General features: G+C 42.9%; 1 protein-coding gene across 1 annotated transcript in view; it reads left to right on the top strand.

Annotated features, from left to right (window-relative positions):
• The window catches only part of ANXA2 (annexin A2), a 44,460-nt gene that overhangs the window by 1,912 nt on the left and 27,976 nt on the right, over positions 1–14,572 (top strand). The window contains exons 2-3 of the mRNA XM_034994356.1: positions 9,527–9,585; positions 13,047–13,146. Of these exons, the coding sequence (XP_034850247.1) occupies positions 9,538–9,585; positions 13,047–13,146 (148 nt within the window). The 5' untranslated portion in view covers positions 9,527–9,537. The remainder of the gene's footprint in view (positions 1–9,526; positions 9,586–13,046; positions 13,147–14,572) is intronic.

Genomic DNA, 14,572 nt, shown 5'->3' with positions numbered 1-14,572 from the left:
CTTACACCCAGCTAGAGACTAGCAAATCAAATCAGTATTCATTAAGTTAGGAATAATTGGTGGTCCTGAAATCCTCAGCAACACAAAAGAGTTGTATTATTTAAAAACCAAGAAAACCTTGTTAACCTAAACAGGTCTGTGCTTTATGAAATGAGAGCCCATGGAATTAAGGAGCCACATAATTATAACATTCAGGCATTGTGAAGGAGGATCTTGGATGAGGCCAGGTTCAGAGAGGCAAACTCCTGGGAGGAGTCCACTGGCCAGTGGTGTTAAGACATTCCTGCTTAGCACTTCCCTCCCTTCTTCCAAGTCCATCGATTATCTAAAAACTTCAGGGGTTTCTCCAAAAGTATCTATCACATCTGTAGTGCAAGGGTGTGACCATCAATGTGCATTTCTTTAGTTAAGAGTTGATGATTTGGAGACCTGGATTTTTTAATTTCCTGCAGTGCCAAATGCACTGCCTATGGCAAATGCCCAGGAAATCCTGCTTACTCACTGGCTTTGATTAGGTGCTTGTTCTTGGATTGCGTCTCAGTATTTAACATATTGTGTCTTTGAGCTATTAAAGTACTGTATTGATTGACATTAGGCTGGCTGTCACGGCCATTAGTGTCCTGACTAATTTCTGATTTAAGTAGTTTTCCTGGCAAGGTAGGTATCCTTCTATAATTGCTATTGATTTTGGGGGCTGTAGGCTCATCCTGCACCATTGGGCCTAGGATCTTGCACTGACACACTCATGAGCCTCGTGCAGGACTGTGGGCCTGCTGAGGCATTTTTTGTTAATGGAGAGTGGCCCTGTCTCAAGGAGGAGTCCCAGTCTCTACTGGGCTGCTTTGAACATCTATTCATTCCACAATATTTATTAAGCATCTATCATGTTCTACTCGAAGATAGAGGTACTGGGTATGCAAGAGTGAACAAAACAGACTGAAAAAAAACAAAACCAAAAACCTGCTCTTTAGACTTAAGTCTGGTGCGGAGAGAAAAAATTAGACCAAATAAGTGAATTGTATAGACAGTAATTGGATTTTGAACCTTACATTTTCCCATATTAATATTTTAGTTTCCAGACTTGGCAGGGGCTCATTTCCCCTTTAACCTAGCTGTTCCACAAATCTGAATGTCGTATTTAGCTTGCCTTGTGGTAGTGTTTTTTAAAGTTATGGTGACTTAACCTGCCTTCCGGATTTTATTGTGAGAATTAAATAGAAATGGAATGCTTCTTTTTTTTGCCCATGGGAATCCACTTCCCTCATTTTCCCTGGTGCCACACCCTGTTCTAGTCAGAGGCTACATCAGGAAATTCCAGTTCTTTTAAAAAATTCTTTCCTCCCCTTCACTGGTATGCTTTTCCTTCTGTTGCCAGAGGCAGTCTCCGTCTACTTTGTTGGGAAGCAGGTCAGCAGTAGGGGTCAGGAGATGCCCAGGCTTGTTTTGGGTGGATCCAAACTGAGAGTACTTCTGAGTCTCCCTTCTAGTGTACACCCAGAAGCTTGAAGACATCTGCACTCAAGTCTTGTCAGAAAGAAGTCAGTACATCCAAGTAGTCTGAGTTCTAATCCCAGGTTCAGTGTGGAACGTTCTGAATCAGGGGAGTGGCTGTGACCGGGTCCTTGCTCTTTGTCTTCCTGCCACACCCAGTGTACACACTCATAGCTCAGAGGAAATCGGAGTCCCAAGGTCACTTGCAAGTTCTTCCTCCTTTCTGCTCCTTCCTTGCATTCCAAGTGCCCTAGGAGATGTAGGTTACATTTGCATGTTGTCCAGGGGACAGAGCTAGGACCCGGGCAGCCATGGCAGTACAGAGGTGGGGTGCTGGGGTGGGACTGGGCTGTCTATCACGATGAGGAAGAGGCTGCCCGTGAAGTGACCTGCCAGGCTTTGTGAAGATTTGCAAGGAAGCTGGCAGCTTAAGCATCCAGCCCAGATTGTATGGAACTGGAACTGCATTTAGGATGTTAAGTCTGGGGGAGAGAAAGAAAATGGAGCAAGAGCACATTGAAAAAGAAGCCATAATGATATTGAAAGACCCTGTGTGTGTAAACCGTCCATATATGTGATTGAGCGCCTACTGTTTGGTAGGCACTGCACTCAGACCTATAAGGAAACAGAAGTGAATGTGACAGAAACCCTATGGGCAGATAAAAATGGAAGACCACCTTTATATACTCATTTTTGCTATTTCAGACACACCGGGACAGGAGCACAGAGTAGGGAGAGGTGTGGGAGAAAAAGTACAGTACTTTGTATCCTGAAGTCTCATGAGGGAGGTCAGCTGATCAAGATTGCGTGTTCCCAGGGAACCTGGGCCTAGAGGCGGTAGAACTGTGCTGAGTGTGTTTAGAGAGGAATGACCGCCCAGTGTCACTGCCGTGTGCGCGTGCGCGCATGCGCACTCGTTTTGGGGGCTGTGTAGGAGATATTTATGGAAAGGTAGGTAATGTCCAAAGTGTGGGAGATCTTGAAGGCTAAGTTTAGGCTTTTTCTTTTCTTCTTTTTTTTTTAAGATTTTATTTATTTGATAGAGCACAAGCATGGGGAGTGGCAGGCAGAGAAAGAGGGAGAAGCAGGCTCCCAGCCAAGCAGGGAGCCTGACATGGGGCTCGATCCCAGGACCCTGGGACCATGACCTGAGCCGAAGGCAGACGCTAAACCGACTGAGCCACCCAGGTGCCCCAATTCTTTTTTTTTTTTTTTTTTTAAGATTTTTTGTTTATTTGAGAGAGAGAGATAGCCAGAGAGAGCATGAGCAGCGGGAGGGATGGAAGGAGAGGGAGAAGCAGGCTCCCCGCTGAGCAGGGAGTCCGATGCGGGGCTCGATGCGAGGACCCCAAGATCATGACCTGAGCCCAAGGCAGAGGCTTAACTGACTGAGCCATCCAGGCTCCCCGTTCAGGCTTTTTCTGTAGGCACCAGGTCTCCATTAGAAACACAGTAAGCGGGCCATAAAACATTGACATTACGCTGTAGCTGTAAAAGACCTTGATTTCCCAACCCTAAAAGTGTCCCATGCCAACTGACTTCATTCTTCCCGCCAGTCTCTTTCCACCCACTCCAAACCCATGACCAGGGACTGACGGAGAAACTCTGAGAGAGAACAAGAGGCTGCCATATAAGTCTGTAGGTAGCAAACAAATACATATTGATTCAGATCAGGTAGCAAAAGGTATAAGCCAGGGCAAGTGCTGTTGTGTCAGTTCTGTTCAGTTTGATCAAGGCCACTGGGCAGAATTCCAGGCTTTCTGCAGGATGACTTGGCCTTGTGACTCAGGCATTGATCAAGACCATAAAACCAAGGAGAAAAGGATGTGTTTTCAGGAAAGTTCTACTGAATAAAAAATGCTTCAGGGGGTAAGGAGTAGATGGAGCACAATATAAATTCCACTACCAACCCGACTCATGCAATTCCCCCCCGCCCCTTTTGGTTTAAAATTCCAGACTGGTCCTATGGACCAGGAACTCTGCACAGGGAAGGTTTTGGTGGGGAAACCCAACCCGCCGCACTGCCACCCCCACACATTTTCACTTTAAAAATCCTTGTTTGTATCATCCGGTTCCTGATTGATTCAGCCTGGTTGCTAGGGCTGTGTTTTGTGGTAACACATCAACACCACGTTTAAACTGTAAAGTGGGTGTGTCCACGAAACTGCTGGATTGTGCTCAGATTTCAGATCTGGCTGTGCAGACCAGCCGTGTCTCAACATGTGTTTGTTTGTTTGTTTGTACGAATTAGTATTTGGGTTCTCTGGAGCTGGTTCTTAATTCATTTCAGTAGAACTTGTTTTTGCTGTTTGCAAAGTGTTGACTTTTGGGTTTACGCTTTGTCTCAACTCTTTTTAGCAAATTTTGTTTTACTTTTTCGGGGAGAAGTTAAATCTGTTTCACTTGTACTGTTTTTATTACCGCGTGTTTGAAGTGAAACAATAAAAGACAAAAAAAAAAATAGGTAGAGTTTAAAAAACAGACAAACCTTTAAGTATCTTTAAGACAGTCCTATGTTAAATGTAAATGTTTTTCAACAGCTGCACAGATTTCATTAATGTCTAGCTTTGTACTCCAAGGGCTTTTCCAGTCAGGTGGCTAACAGTCTTCATTCATTAATATTTTCAAGGCCAGAGGAGAAAACTGTTCCCTTCATGGCGGCGGCGGGGGGTGGGGTGGGGGGGTGGGGGGTTGGCCTCAAGGAATGAGTGAGTCCGTTCTCACCCCAGTGGTGAGTTATCTCAAACCAGTTTGAAGTGGGTATGGCTCTTTCACTAAGTCTCTCTTTTTAAGATTTATTTATTTTTTGAGAGCGAGAGAGGGGAAGGAATCTCCCCACTGAGCTGGGAGCCAGATGCGGGGCTTGATCCCAAGACCCTGAGATCATGACCTGAGCGGAAGGCAGACGTTAACCGACTGAGGCACCCAGGTGCCCCTCTAGTTATTTTCGTAAAGGAAAAAAAACCTACCCAATAAAGGGCCGTTTTAATGATCTTGTCTCGTCAGCCAGCCCTTCCCTGGGAATGGAACACAAAATGGACTGTGTGCAGATACTACTCATCAACAGATTGAATTTGCTGACTTTTTCCCCTTCTTTTTTACAAGTTGAAACCAGTTGGAGATCTGGGTGAGGTCGAAGTGCTGGAAGGAGTGATGCAGACTGCCATTTTTGTGTTCTGTAAGAAGTCTGCCAGGAAAGGAGTGGTTGTTCTGCTTTTAACACACTTAAGAATTTTACACTGGGATGAGGCGTCAGTGGGAATGGAATTGTCACATGGCTCATAGACCTCATTTTATTCTCAAAGCACTAGGTAAATTAAGGCAGAGCTCCTGCTTTCAGTAAGAAAATTCAGCCTCCAGAGCAAATGTGGTGAACAGATTAGATGAGTATTGGGGAACAAATCACTTTGACTTTCAGGCTCTCCTATATTTCCACAGCCATGCTTAAATTTGCACCATTCAGAAACCAGTATTTTGGGCCCCCCACAGGGCACTACAGTAGACACGGCTTGTTTTAAACTTGTCCTCTTGGTTCTCCCACCACCCAGGGACGGACATTCTCCTCCATTCTTTCTCCCCAGGCTTTCCCCCATGTTGGTCTGGCTGGAACCTTCCAGGGTAATTGCCCTTCTCAAACCTGTCGGTACCTAACCGTTAATCTCTTAGCTGATCTCACTATATTACTTTTACCTTTCTCTCTGAGTCTTCATCTTTTGGACTGGAGAACCATTGGGAAAGCCGCCAGGCTGAAGACCCAAGAGTCGAGATGACCCAGATTCTGGGCCTGCCTGGATTCTCATTAGCTGCGTAATCTGGGCTATTGCCTCAAGTGTCTCACTGGGGCAAGACTGAGGAGAGAGCTGGAGAGCCCTGGGGGAGGGTGTGTCTGCAAGCCAAGAGTGTGTGCTTGTCAGGGGTTTGTTGATTATTTGAAGGCTACCAGTGTTTGTAACCTACAGTAGCCCTACCGAGACTTTCTTTTCCTGCTTTCAAGGGTAGCACTGCACTGACGTGTTCTCATTAATCAAACATACTATGTTAAGCTGATGTTTTAACAAACGTTATGAGTGGCAAAGCTGACTGTTTGTTCTAGAGACTAATCAGTCCTCCACAAAATGACTGCATTGCCAGGGGGTCGGATGTCGTGAAGACACAAGGGCCAAATTTTATTTGTAAGGTGAAAGTTGTTTGCCATTAAGCTTGCATGAAATAGGAAATATTTATTGGATACAAAACAACTTGCACAGAGTTACAGCAGGCTTCATGGAGATTCTTTTGTGGTTATTGTGACATTTTAGCTTTTTCTGCAGAATGGTTATAAATAATACAAGTGTAAATGTTAATTATGCCAAATACCAACTTGATTCTGAAAGTTTACTTAGCCCCTGGAGTGTGCAAAGGCCCTCTTAAATTTGTGGGGGACCAGGACGCTGTGAGGGAGATGAGGTAAAATATACCCCCTGCTGCTTTGAATTGTACTTAGGCATTTGCCGTTTGAATACTGGGTACAGGCAGGAACTCAGTACAGTGTGCTCAGCAAAGAAGTCTGCTGCCATCAGAAAGTGCTTTTGGCATTGGAAGGTGGGAGAGAGCATATGGGATGGCAGCTACAGCCAGCCCATGAGCAGAGGCCAGAGTAGTGGTGATTTCAGGAATGGGCAGGGCCTCCATAAGTAAAAGGAGAGGTGAAGGTAAGGGGATGGGGGAGGAAGCAGGGGTCAGGGGCTGTGGATGAAAGGAGTACAGCGTTTGGGGAGAAGCAAGTAACTATTAGGCTCAAGTCCACTTCTGCTGGGGGAGTAGATAGAAGGCGCTCAGGCTGGGTTCTGTGCCAATCTTTGAGGGCTGGCCTTAGCTGGAATAAGAGAAGGCTGTTGAAGGATGTGGGTTTTGAACTATTTCGACGAGATGATATGTAGGAATTTAGTTGATAGTAGCATGTGGGATTGATGTGATGAAAGAACAGCACAACTGTGGACAATAAAACGGAAAGAAAGATTTGTGGGGCCTTTAAAAAACCCCTATTTTCTGTCTCTCCTCAGTGTGTTGCAGCTGTGGGAGAAGAATTAACAGGAATGGAGAGTGTATATCAGATTGTCTTTGGCTTGTACAGTAACGAGGGTCCCATATGAGACAAGCTTCGGCAGCTGTCTACAAAGCCAGTGCTCAGGGCTGGAAAGGCAGCTTGAAAGAACCGTACAATAAAAACTTACTGTTCCTCTGTGGTCGAGATTCCCTAAACAGCAGAACCTGCATTGAGGCACCTGATTTAAGAATGAAGTGGACTTTTAATCCACATTTCTTTGTGAGCAGAAACAATTCTGTTTGCAAGTCTGACTTACTGATCCTCTCTTTGGGGTTTTGCTTTTGTTTTGGCATTTTTATTTCTTAGCCATTTACAGTGGGGACTAGAATTCTGTAAGGCAGATGACAACAGTTTACCCCTCACTGCAGACCTACTGCAGTTCTGAGGAGGCTCAGGGGTGATGGTCAAGGTCAGGATTGGGTGGTTAGTGTCCTATGGAATTCATCTCCGCTTTGGTGATTCTCAGGCTGATGGATACTGACGAGACCCTCTGGAATATTTCTTGGCCCAAGTAGAAGGAGGATATTTCTTGCTCTGTCAAGGCAGACTCAAACTTGTCTGTCCTGACAAGAAATCTCAAACTAAATTTTCACATGACCTGGCTACTGCAAACGTTTTTGGACTAGGATTGGACCATGGCACCCTGGGATCCTCTAGACCAGCACTGCCCAACAGAAATAGAATGTGAGCTGCATATGCAATTGTAAATTTTCTAGTAGCCACATTAAAAAAGGGAAAAGAAACAGGTGAAATTAAATCTAAATAATTTGTTTAACCCAACGTATCGTAAATACAATATATAATCAGTATAAAAAACGGAGAAATTTTATATTCTTTTTCTCATGCTAAGTCTTCAGAATCCAGTGTGTAGTTTATACTTACAGCACATCTCGGTTTGGACAAGACACTTTCCAAATGCTTGATAGCCACGTGTGGCTGGTAGCTGCTGTATTGGGTAGTCCAGTTACAGAGATGCATGGCCTCCCACACCAGAGTGGTATATTTGCTACAACCGATGAACCTGTATTGACACATCACTATCATTCAGCGCCCATAGTTCACATTAGGGTTCACTCTTAGTGCTGTACATTCTATGGGTTTTGGCCAATGTATAATGGCATGTATCCACCATTATAGTATCATGCAGAGTGGTTTCACAGCCCTAAAAATCCTCTGTGCTCCACCTCTTCATCCCTTCCTCCGTTCCCTCTAATTCCTGGCAACCACTGATCCTTCTCCTGTCTCCATGGTCTTGCCTGACCCAGAATGTCAGATAGTTGGAATCATACTATGTATGTAGTATGTAGCCTTCAGACTGGCTTCTTTCACTTAGTAATATGATGCATTTAAGATTCCTCCATGTCCGTTCATGGCTTGATAGCTCATTTCTTTTCAGTTCTGAATAATATTCCATTGTCTGGATGTAGCACAGTGTATTTATAGAGCAAGACCTTTTAAAGTCAGGATTACATCCCAGCCACGGGACATATTTGGGGGTGGGGGTGTCTGAGAGCTGTGGGAGCAGGGGTAATTGGAATAGCTTTGATTTTCTTTTTCCCATGCTTAAAACTATATTGCAATCATTAAGAAGAGAGAGGGGTGGTCTAGGAGAGAGCTCAGCATGAAAATCTTGCAGAAATATCTCCATAAACACAAAGGCATATCTTCTTAGATTACCCCACCTCCACCCAACACAGAGCCTGGAATCTGCTTAGTCCACAGTGTTCCGATAAGTTAGCAAATGTCTGTGTCAAATACTCCCTCCAAGCCAGTTTTATGAAAATATTTAGAAAACCATGCAAACTGTTGGGAAAATGGAAAGCTGGATTTGCATGGGCATAATTTCTTTGATTAAAGAATATTAAGCAAAGAGACCAAAGCAGGAGTTACTTCAATTCAGATGTCGATCCCACTGTTTCAGGTTATAGCTCTGCTCTATTTTCCGTCTTTTGGGGATGATGATGCTGAATGACCCATCTTGTCTCAGTTGAGATAAATTTCCTACTACTTGGGCACTCTTCATTGGCCGAAGTTGGTGTATCAATTCCGAGAACTGTGTGATTGCAAAGCTGGAAAGCCAATTCATCAGCCTAGTGTCACTGCCCGATTAAGTGTATTAACTGGAAGATGACTTCATCTCATCCCTTTTGAATCTTAAATACAAGGGATCAGTCTTTTCTGGAATGAGTTAATGTCAGAAAATCTGTCTGTGGTCTTTTTCATAAACAGTTGCATATCTTGTAAGCATTGGTGAGCTAAGAAAATCATGGATAGTAATAAAGGTTCTATTTAGGAATGGACCAGCGTGCAAATGCTATTGATTTCAGGTCCTTTTCAATAGGGTAAATTACTGGTGAGAAACACAGAAGCAGTGGCTGGTTGGACAAGCTTATCACTTTTCATGAGAAATGGAAGATTCAGTCTTATCCTGTTCAGACAAGTTGCATGAGCCTTGGGGAGCATTTTGTTTTTGTATTCACAAATGAGTCTCCCAGCGTTCTCTTTACACAGAGCATGAGAAAGACTAGCTACTTCTTTGTCTTTTTTTTTTTTTTTTTTAAGATTTTATTTATTTGAGAAAGAGAGAGAGCATGAGGGGTCAGGCAGAGGGAGAGGCAGGAGCAGACTCCCTGCTGAGCAGGGAGCTCAGTGCAGGACTTGATCCCAGGACCCCGGGATCATGACCTGAGCCGAAGGCAGACGCTTAACTTACTGAGTCACCCAGGTGCCCTGACTGGCTATTTCTATAGTCCATCTGAAACCTAAAAACCATCTCCCAGCTTTAATTTGCTCAGTCATAAGATAGGAATTGCATCTATTTGCAAAAATTACTCTAATATCCTCAGATGAAATGGTCCAAGAAATAGAGATTAGTATAATGAATCACTGCACTTCAGGAGAAAGGAAAGCGTCTTCATAAATACTTTTTGTTGTACTTTTTCCCCCCAGCTTCCTTCAAAATGTCTACTGTTCACGAAATTCTCTGCAAGCTCAGCTTGGAGGGTGATGTAAGTATATCATTTTCACTTTGTGTAATTTTTGCAAATTAGACATCTTTGGATAACTGTGCTACTCTCCTTCCTTGTACATCTAAGGACAAGGACAAATTTAGACAATCATTCCCCACTCTTTGTTCCACTTTTCTTCCCCATTACTTTTACTGTTCCCAGTAGTTCAATTTGACAGAAATGTTACGGCACTAGAAAGTTCTTTAGCATCACATTAAAATTGGACAGGCATTAGTGACACTGGAGTGGCTGGAGTTTTATTCTGTTACATACTTAGTGTGTCAGTGGTAGTAATTGTCATGATGATACTTGAGTTTTAATGTCATACCCTGGCATTTTATTAATGATTGGCATAAGCTACAGCCATATCAAAAATGATCCTTGCGTTTTGGATTTCTTACAGTGTCCATGAAGTTATTCTAGACAAGGACTTATATGTTTGTTGTTGTTGTTGTTGTTTTAATTTGACATCTGGGAATTCTTTTCTCCAGAAGAACTAGAATATTTGTGTGTGTGTGTGTTGTGTGTTTTTGTTTTGTTTTGTTTTTTTTAGCTAAATAAGAAAGTATTCTAATTCATCATGTTTCCTTTTTTTGCTTTAGCTATCAGGGAGCTCAGAATTATATCTGTCTTTCACAGGAAATACGTGAACCTGGAAATTCTGATGCATCTGCTTTGTTTTACAGTTAAAAATTTTTTAAACTGTATGTGAAATTATAAGTCATTGCAAATACTTTTAAAATCAAGTAGAATATAAATTATGAATATGTAAAAATATCTAATAATACCATACATCTTTCAGGTCATCTTGGCAGAAATGGCTTTTACAAAAATTCAGCAGTAACACTGGTTTGTAGGCATATCTTGCAGATACTTCAAAATATGCTCTTACTGAAACTGAAATACATAGAAGCACTCAAAAGTCACTTGACAGCAGTTTGGATTAGGTGGTACGGAACCCTCTATTATCTCTGGTGCTTGCCATCAAATGTTCAGATAGGTAGCATATATGCAAACACAGGTTGTATGGACTATAGAGCCTGTATATTTTTAATCTTTCCTCATGGAACTTGTGCACACTGTTGTTGGCAACACTTAGGAGCTGCAGGTTGAGGTCCAGACAAGTCCAAGAGCTAAATAATTTTTTCTTTTCTTTTTTTTTTTTTAAGATTTTATCCATTCATTTATAAGACAGAGAAAGACAGTGAGAGAGGTAACACAAGCAGGGGGAGTGGGAGAGGGAGAAGCAGGCTTCCCACGGAGGAGGGAGCCCCACACGGAGCTCGATCCCAGGACCCTGGGATCATGACCTGAGCCAAAGGCAGCCGCTTAACGACTGAGCCACCCAGGCGCCCCAATAATTTTTTTTCTTAATGGATCTGATCATCAGATTGTTTTTAGTATCAGATTTCAGAAAAGGGCTTTTCGTGTAGCCTTTGAAGTTACTTTAGTATAATGCATCTCTCTGTGTGGAGAGATGGGACTGCAATAGAAAATGTCATACTTTCCCCCATATTTTGGAGGAAGAAAAAAACACTTTTCCGCAATAATTTGATTTTCAGACAGGTGGATTCTATAGATAATAGGTTCAATTATCCATTTAGTTTTGTTTCTAGAAGTTTTATAAAAGGTATGCAAAACTTTCCCTACTCACTGTTGTTTTTGGAATAAGACGACATAGCGTCTAGGAAATGAAGCCGTATGTGATAATGGCTCAGTGACCAGACTGCCTGCCTTTGTAAATAATTGATGGCATTGTTAATAAATAGGGAAGTGTTTTTCTTAGATTTCCATCCACACTTTGTAGCCACCATAACAAATATAGTATTTCAGAGTAACCCTTTGTCCTTACCTTTGCCTAAATGTATGTTCCATTTCCACTGGTTTAATCTTACTGGAAAGTTCAGTAAAATTAGATGGAAAATACTTTAATAATCCACTGTGCTTCAGAGTTATAAATGTTAACTGGATTCACTATTTGGCCAAGATGGTCACAAGTGCATTGTGAAATACTCTGTCTAGTCCTGAACTTAGATTTCTGGTTTGCCCTGGGAAACATTTGAGAGGATGTCATCTTAGTTACTTCCTTGTATAATCGCACTCCTAATAACAGCAAATGAAATGGGTGCTGGGATGTCTCATAATGTGTTGCCTGTGGGTGGAGAGGTAAGTCAGGGCACCTCAGACTCTGACTCTTCCCAGAAACTGAGCTAAGGCAAAGTCATCACATTATGATGGGCATTATGTACTCAGGGGAGGTCGTGGATAGACGAATCTTGGTGTTGAAGGTGGATGGTTCCACTGACAACCTAAACCACATTGTCCATCTTCTTTTGCCTGCCCTTTGCTTTGGGACCGGGTAGCAGGGAGGAGGGAAGCTGTAAGAGCTCTCAAGGAAGAAGAGTAATTAACACTCCGGATAGTAGAACTGATGTAGACACATACTACTGTCCTTACCTCAATCTGGGGTAGTGGGGTGGGATGGAAATGGGTCCATCAGATCAGGCAAGGTAATGGGTTTTGAAAGCATTGGAAAAGGAAGAGAGTATGGTTTAAAAGGCAATAAGAAAAAAAAATTTTTTTTTAAAGATTTTTTATTTATATGACAGAGACACAGAGAGAGAGATAGCGAGAGAGGGAATACAAGCAGGGGGGAGTGGGAAAGGGAGAAGCAGACTTCCCGTGGAGCAGGGAGCCCGAAGCAGGGCTCAATCTCAGGACCCTGGGATCATGACCCGAGCCGAAGGCAGATGCCCAACGACTAAGCCACCGAGGCGCCCCAGAAAAAAATTTTTTTTAAAAAGAAAAAAATAGGAAGAGTGGTAGCCATAGGGTTAAAAGCTTAGTGTTACAGACAACAGAGGAGAGAGCGGGAAGCAGGGAAGCAGGAACTTAGCGAACACAAAGAGGATGTGGGCCAGGAGGCCTGACCACCTTGGTGCCCGGGCTTCCCTCACTTATCTGATAGTCTGAAACAAGCAGGCCAACATTATACATTTGCATTTTAAAGAATTATGAGCTCAGTGATACAGGCCCTGTGGAAATTCAGATGCCTGTAGCAAAAACTTGGCTAAACACACTTGTCATTCAGGCATTTCCACATTTTCAGCTTGTTTCAAATTGTTGCCGGCCCAGTTTAATGCTTTTCAAAGCCTTCCCAGATAAATGGTTTCCAGTGCCCGGCTTTGGGTTGTCTGCTTTTGAGCTTGCACTAGAGGTAGGATAAGTGAAAATACAAACAGCATTTTCTATACTAGCTGAGCTTTTGAAAATAAATTCTCATTAGAAACAGTGAAGTTTCTTATTCTCTGTGTGATGGCACATTAATACTTACCTAGTTACCTAGTCTGTGAATGATTTGAATTGTTTAAAGAAACAATAGAAAAAAATCTATTTCAGGGATATTTCAGGGGAAGATTTTAAATGTGTATGATTTAAGTATGTTTGTCTTTTAACCTCAGCACTCCACGCCCCCAAGTGCATACGGGTCGGTCAAAGCATACACCAATTTTGATGCTGAGCGTGATGCTCTGAATATTGAAACGGCCATCAAGACCAAAGGTAGGTGACATTTGTCCTCTTGTCAGGCTGACAATGACAGGCATTTTTAGTTGTCTCTTCATTCTCCCTCAAATCTCCATTTACTAGTCATTTGAAATTGTGCTCGAGCTTTAATGGAGTGGATCTAAACCTTCCCCATCTCACCCCACCCTTCCTTCCTCCCTTCCTTCATCCTTTCCTTTCTCCCTTCCTCTTCCTTCCTCTCTTTGGAGGGAAGACTTAAAACATGAGAAAGTATTTTAACCAAGGAGCGTAGTAACAGGGAAACAGGCCTCAGCTGAGAGCAGGAGGCCTGATTGCCTGGATGCACGTTTTTGGCTCTGCTCTTCACTTGGAAGCCTCCGTGTCTCTTTTTATAAGGAAGAGGTTGGTCATGGTGATCCCAAGCTGGCTTTTTTTTGTCCTGTATCCCCCTGTATTTCAACACATTTGTTGGAAAAATGCTGGGAAAAATTGTACTAATTTGCTTTTAGATCTAATGAACAAAAAATTCGGACTTTTTTTTTAAGATTTTTTTAAAAATTTTTTTATTTATTTGAGAGAGAGGATGGGAGGAGAGAGAGAGCACATGAGAGGGGGGAGGGTCAGAGGGAGAAGCAGACTCCCTGCCGAGCAGGGAGCCTGATGTGGGACTCGATCCTGGGACTCCAGGATCATGACCTGAGCCGAAGGCAGTCGCTTAACCAACTGAGCCACCCAGGCGCCCCGGGACTTTTTTTTTTTTTAACCCTACTAGTTACACCACTCCTTAGACCTGGACCTTGAATTAGAAGAGGTCAGAATGAGTGTATTTCCTCGAGTTCTGGGATGAGTAAGAGAGGGCCAGAAGGCATAAGAACTTCCTTTCAAAATAAAGCGGGTAAAGCATTTAATTGGGTGGGATTGAGTAAGAACTTGTTCGGGTCATCATTGTGCTGTTTTCTGTGTCTATAAAAATTAATGTTCAGACTCCTTGGCTTATGTTAATGAAGAGTGTGTCTTTGGGCTTGCTCCATCCCTCGAATCCCTGGGACATTGTGATTATTGGGGTGATGCTTGTGACACCACACTCTTTCCCCTTTTGGACAAAGCACTTCTTTCACCATGAGGCTAGATTGAGATGCAGACATGACCCATCAACCAGAGCAGATGCTGGTTCATACCTCTGGTGAAGAACCATGGACAGTTTTCTCTTGGAAGTACAGTGTTTTAACTTATTGACAAACACACTTGTACAATTCACATGCAGGTCACCGATAGACTGGGAACCTCAACCGGGATGACCTAGGAACCTAAAACAAGGGTGATCATATTCCTGGCTTATTTATGTCTGCATTATTTACTGATTGTGCCCCTTTTCACTCTCAGAATTGTTTTGTTTTGCGGGATAAATTATATCGCCATCTTTCCTAAAACCCTTGGAGAAACTGGTGACTTTGTTTCCAGA

This window comes from Mirounga leonina, unplaced genomic scaffold (genome assembly GCF_011800145.1).
Source record: "Mirounga leonina isolate KUSES-001 unplaced genomic scaffold, KU_Mleo_1.0 Mir_91, whole genome shotgun sequence".
In the NCBI taxonomy this organism is placed as follows: domain Eukaryota; kingdom Metazoa; phylum Chordata; class Mammalia; order Carnivora; family Phocidae; genus Mirounga; species Mirounga leonina.
This window is presented reverse-complemented; position numbering and strand designations above follow the sequence as displayed.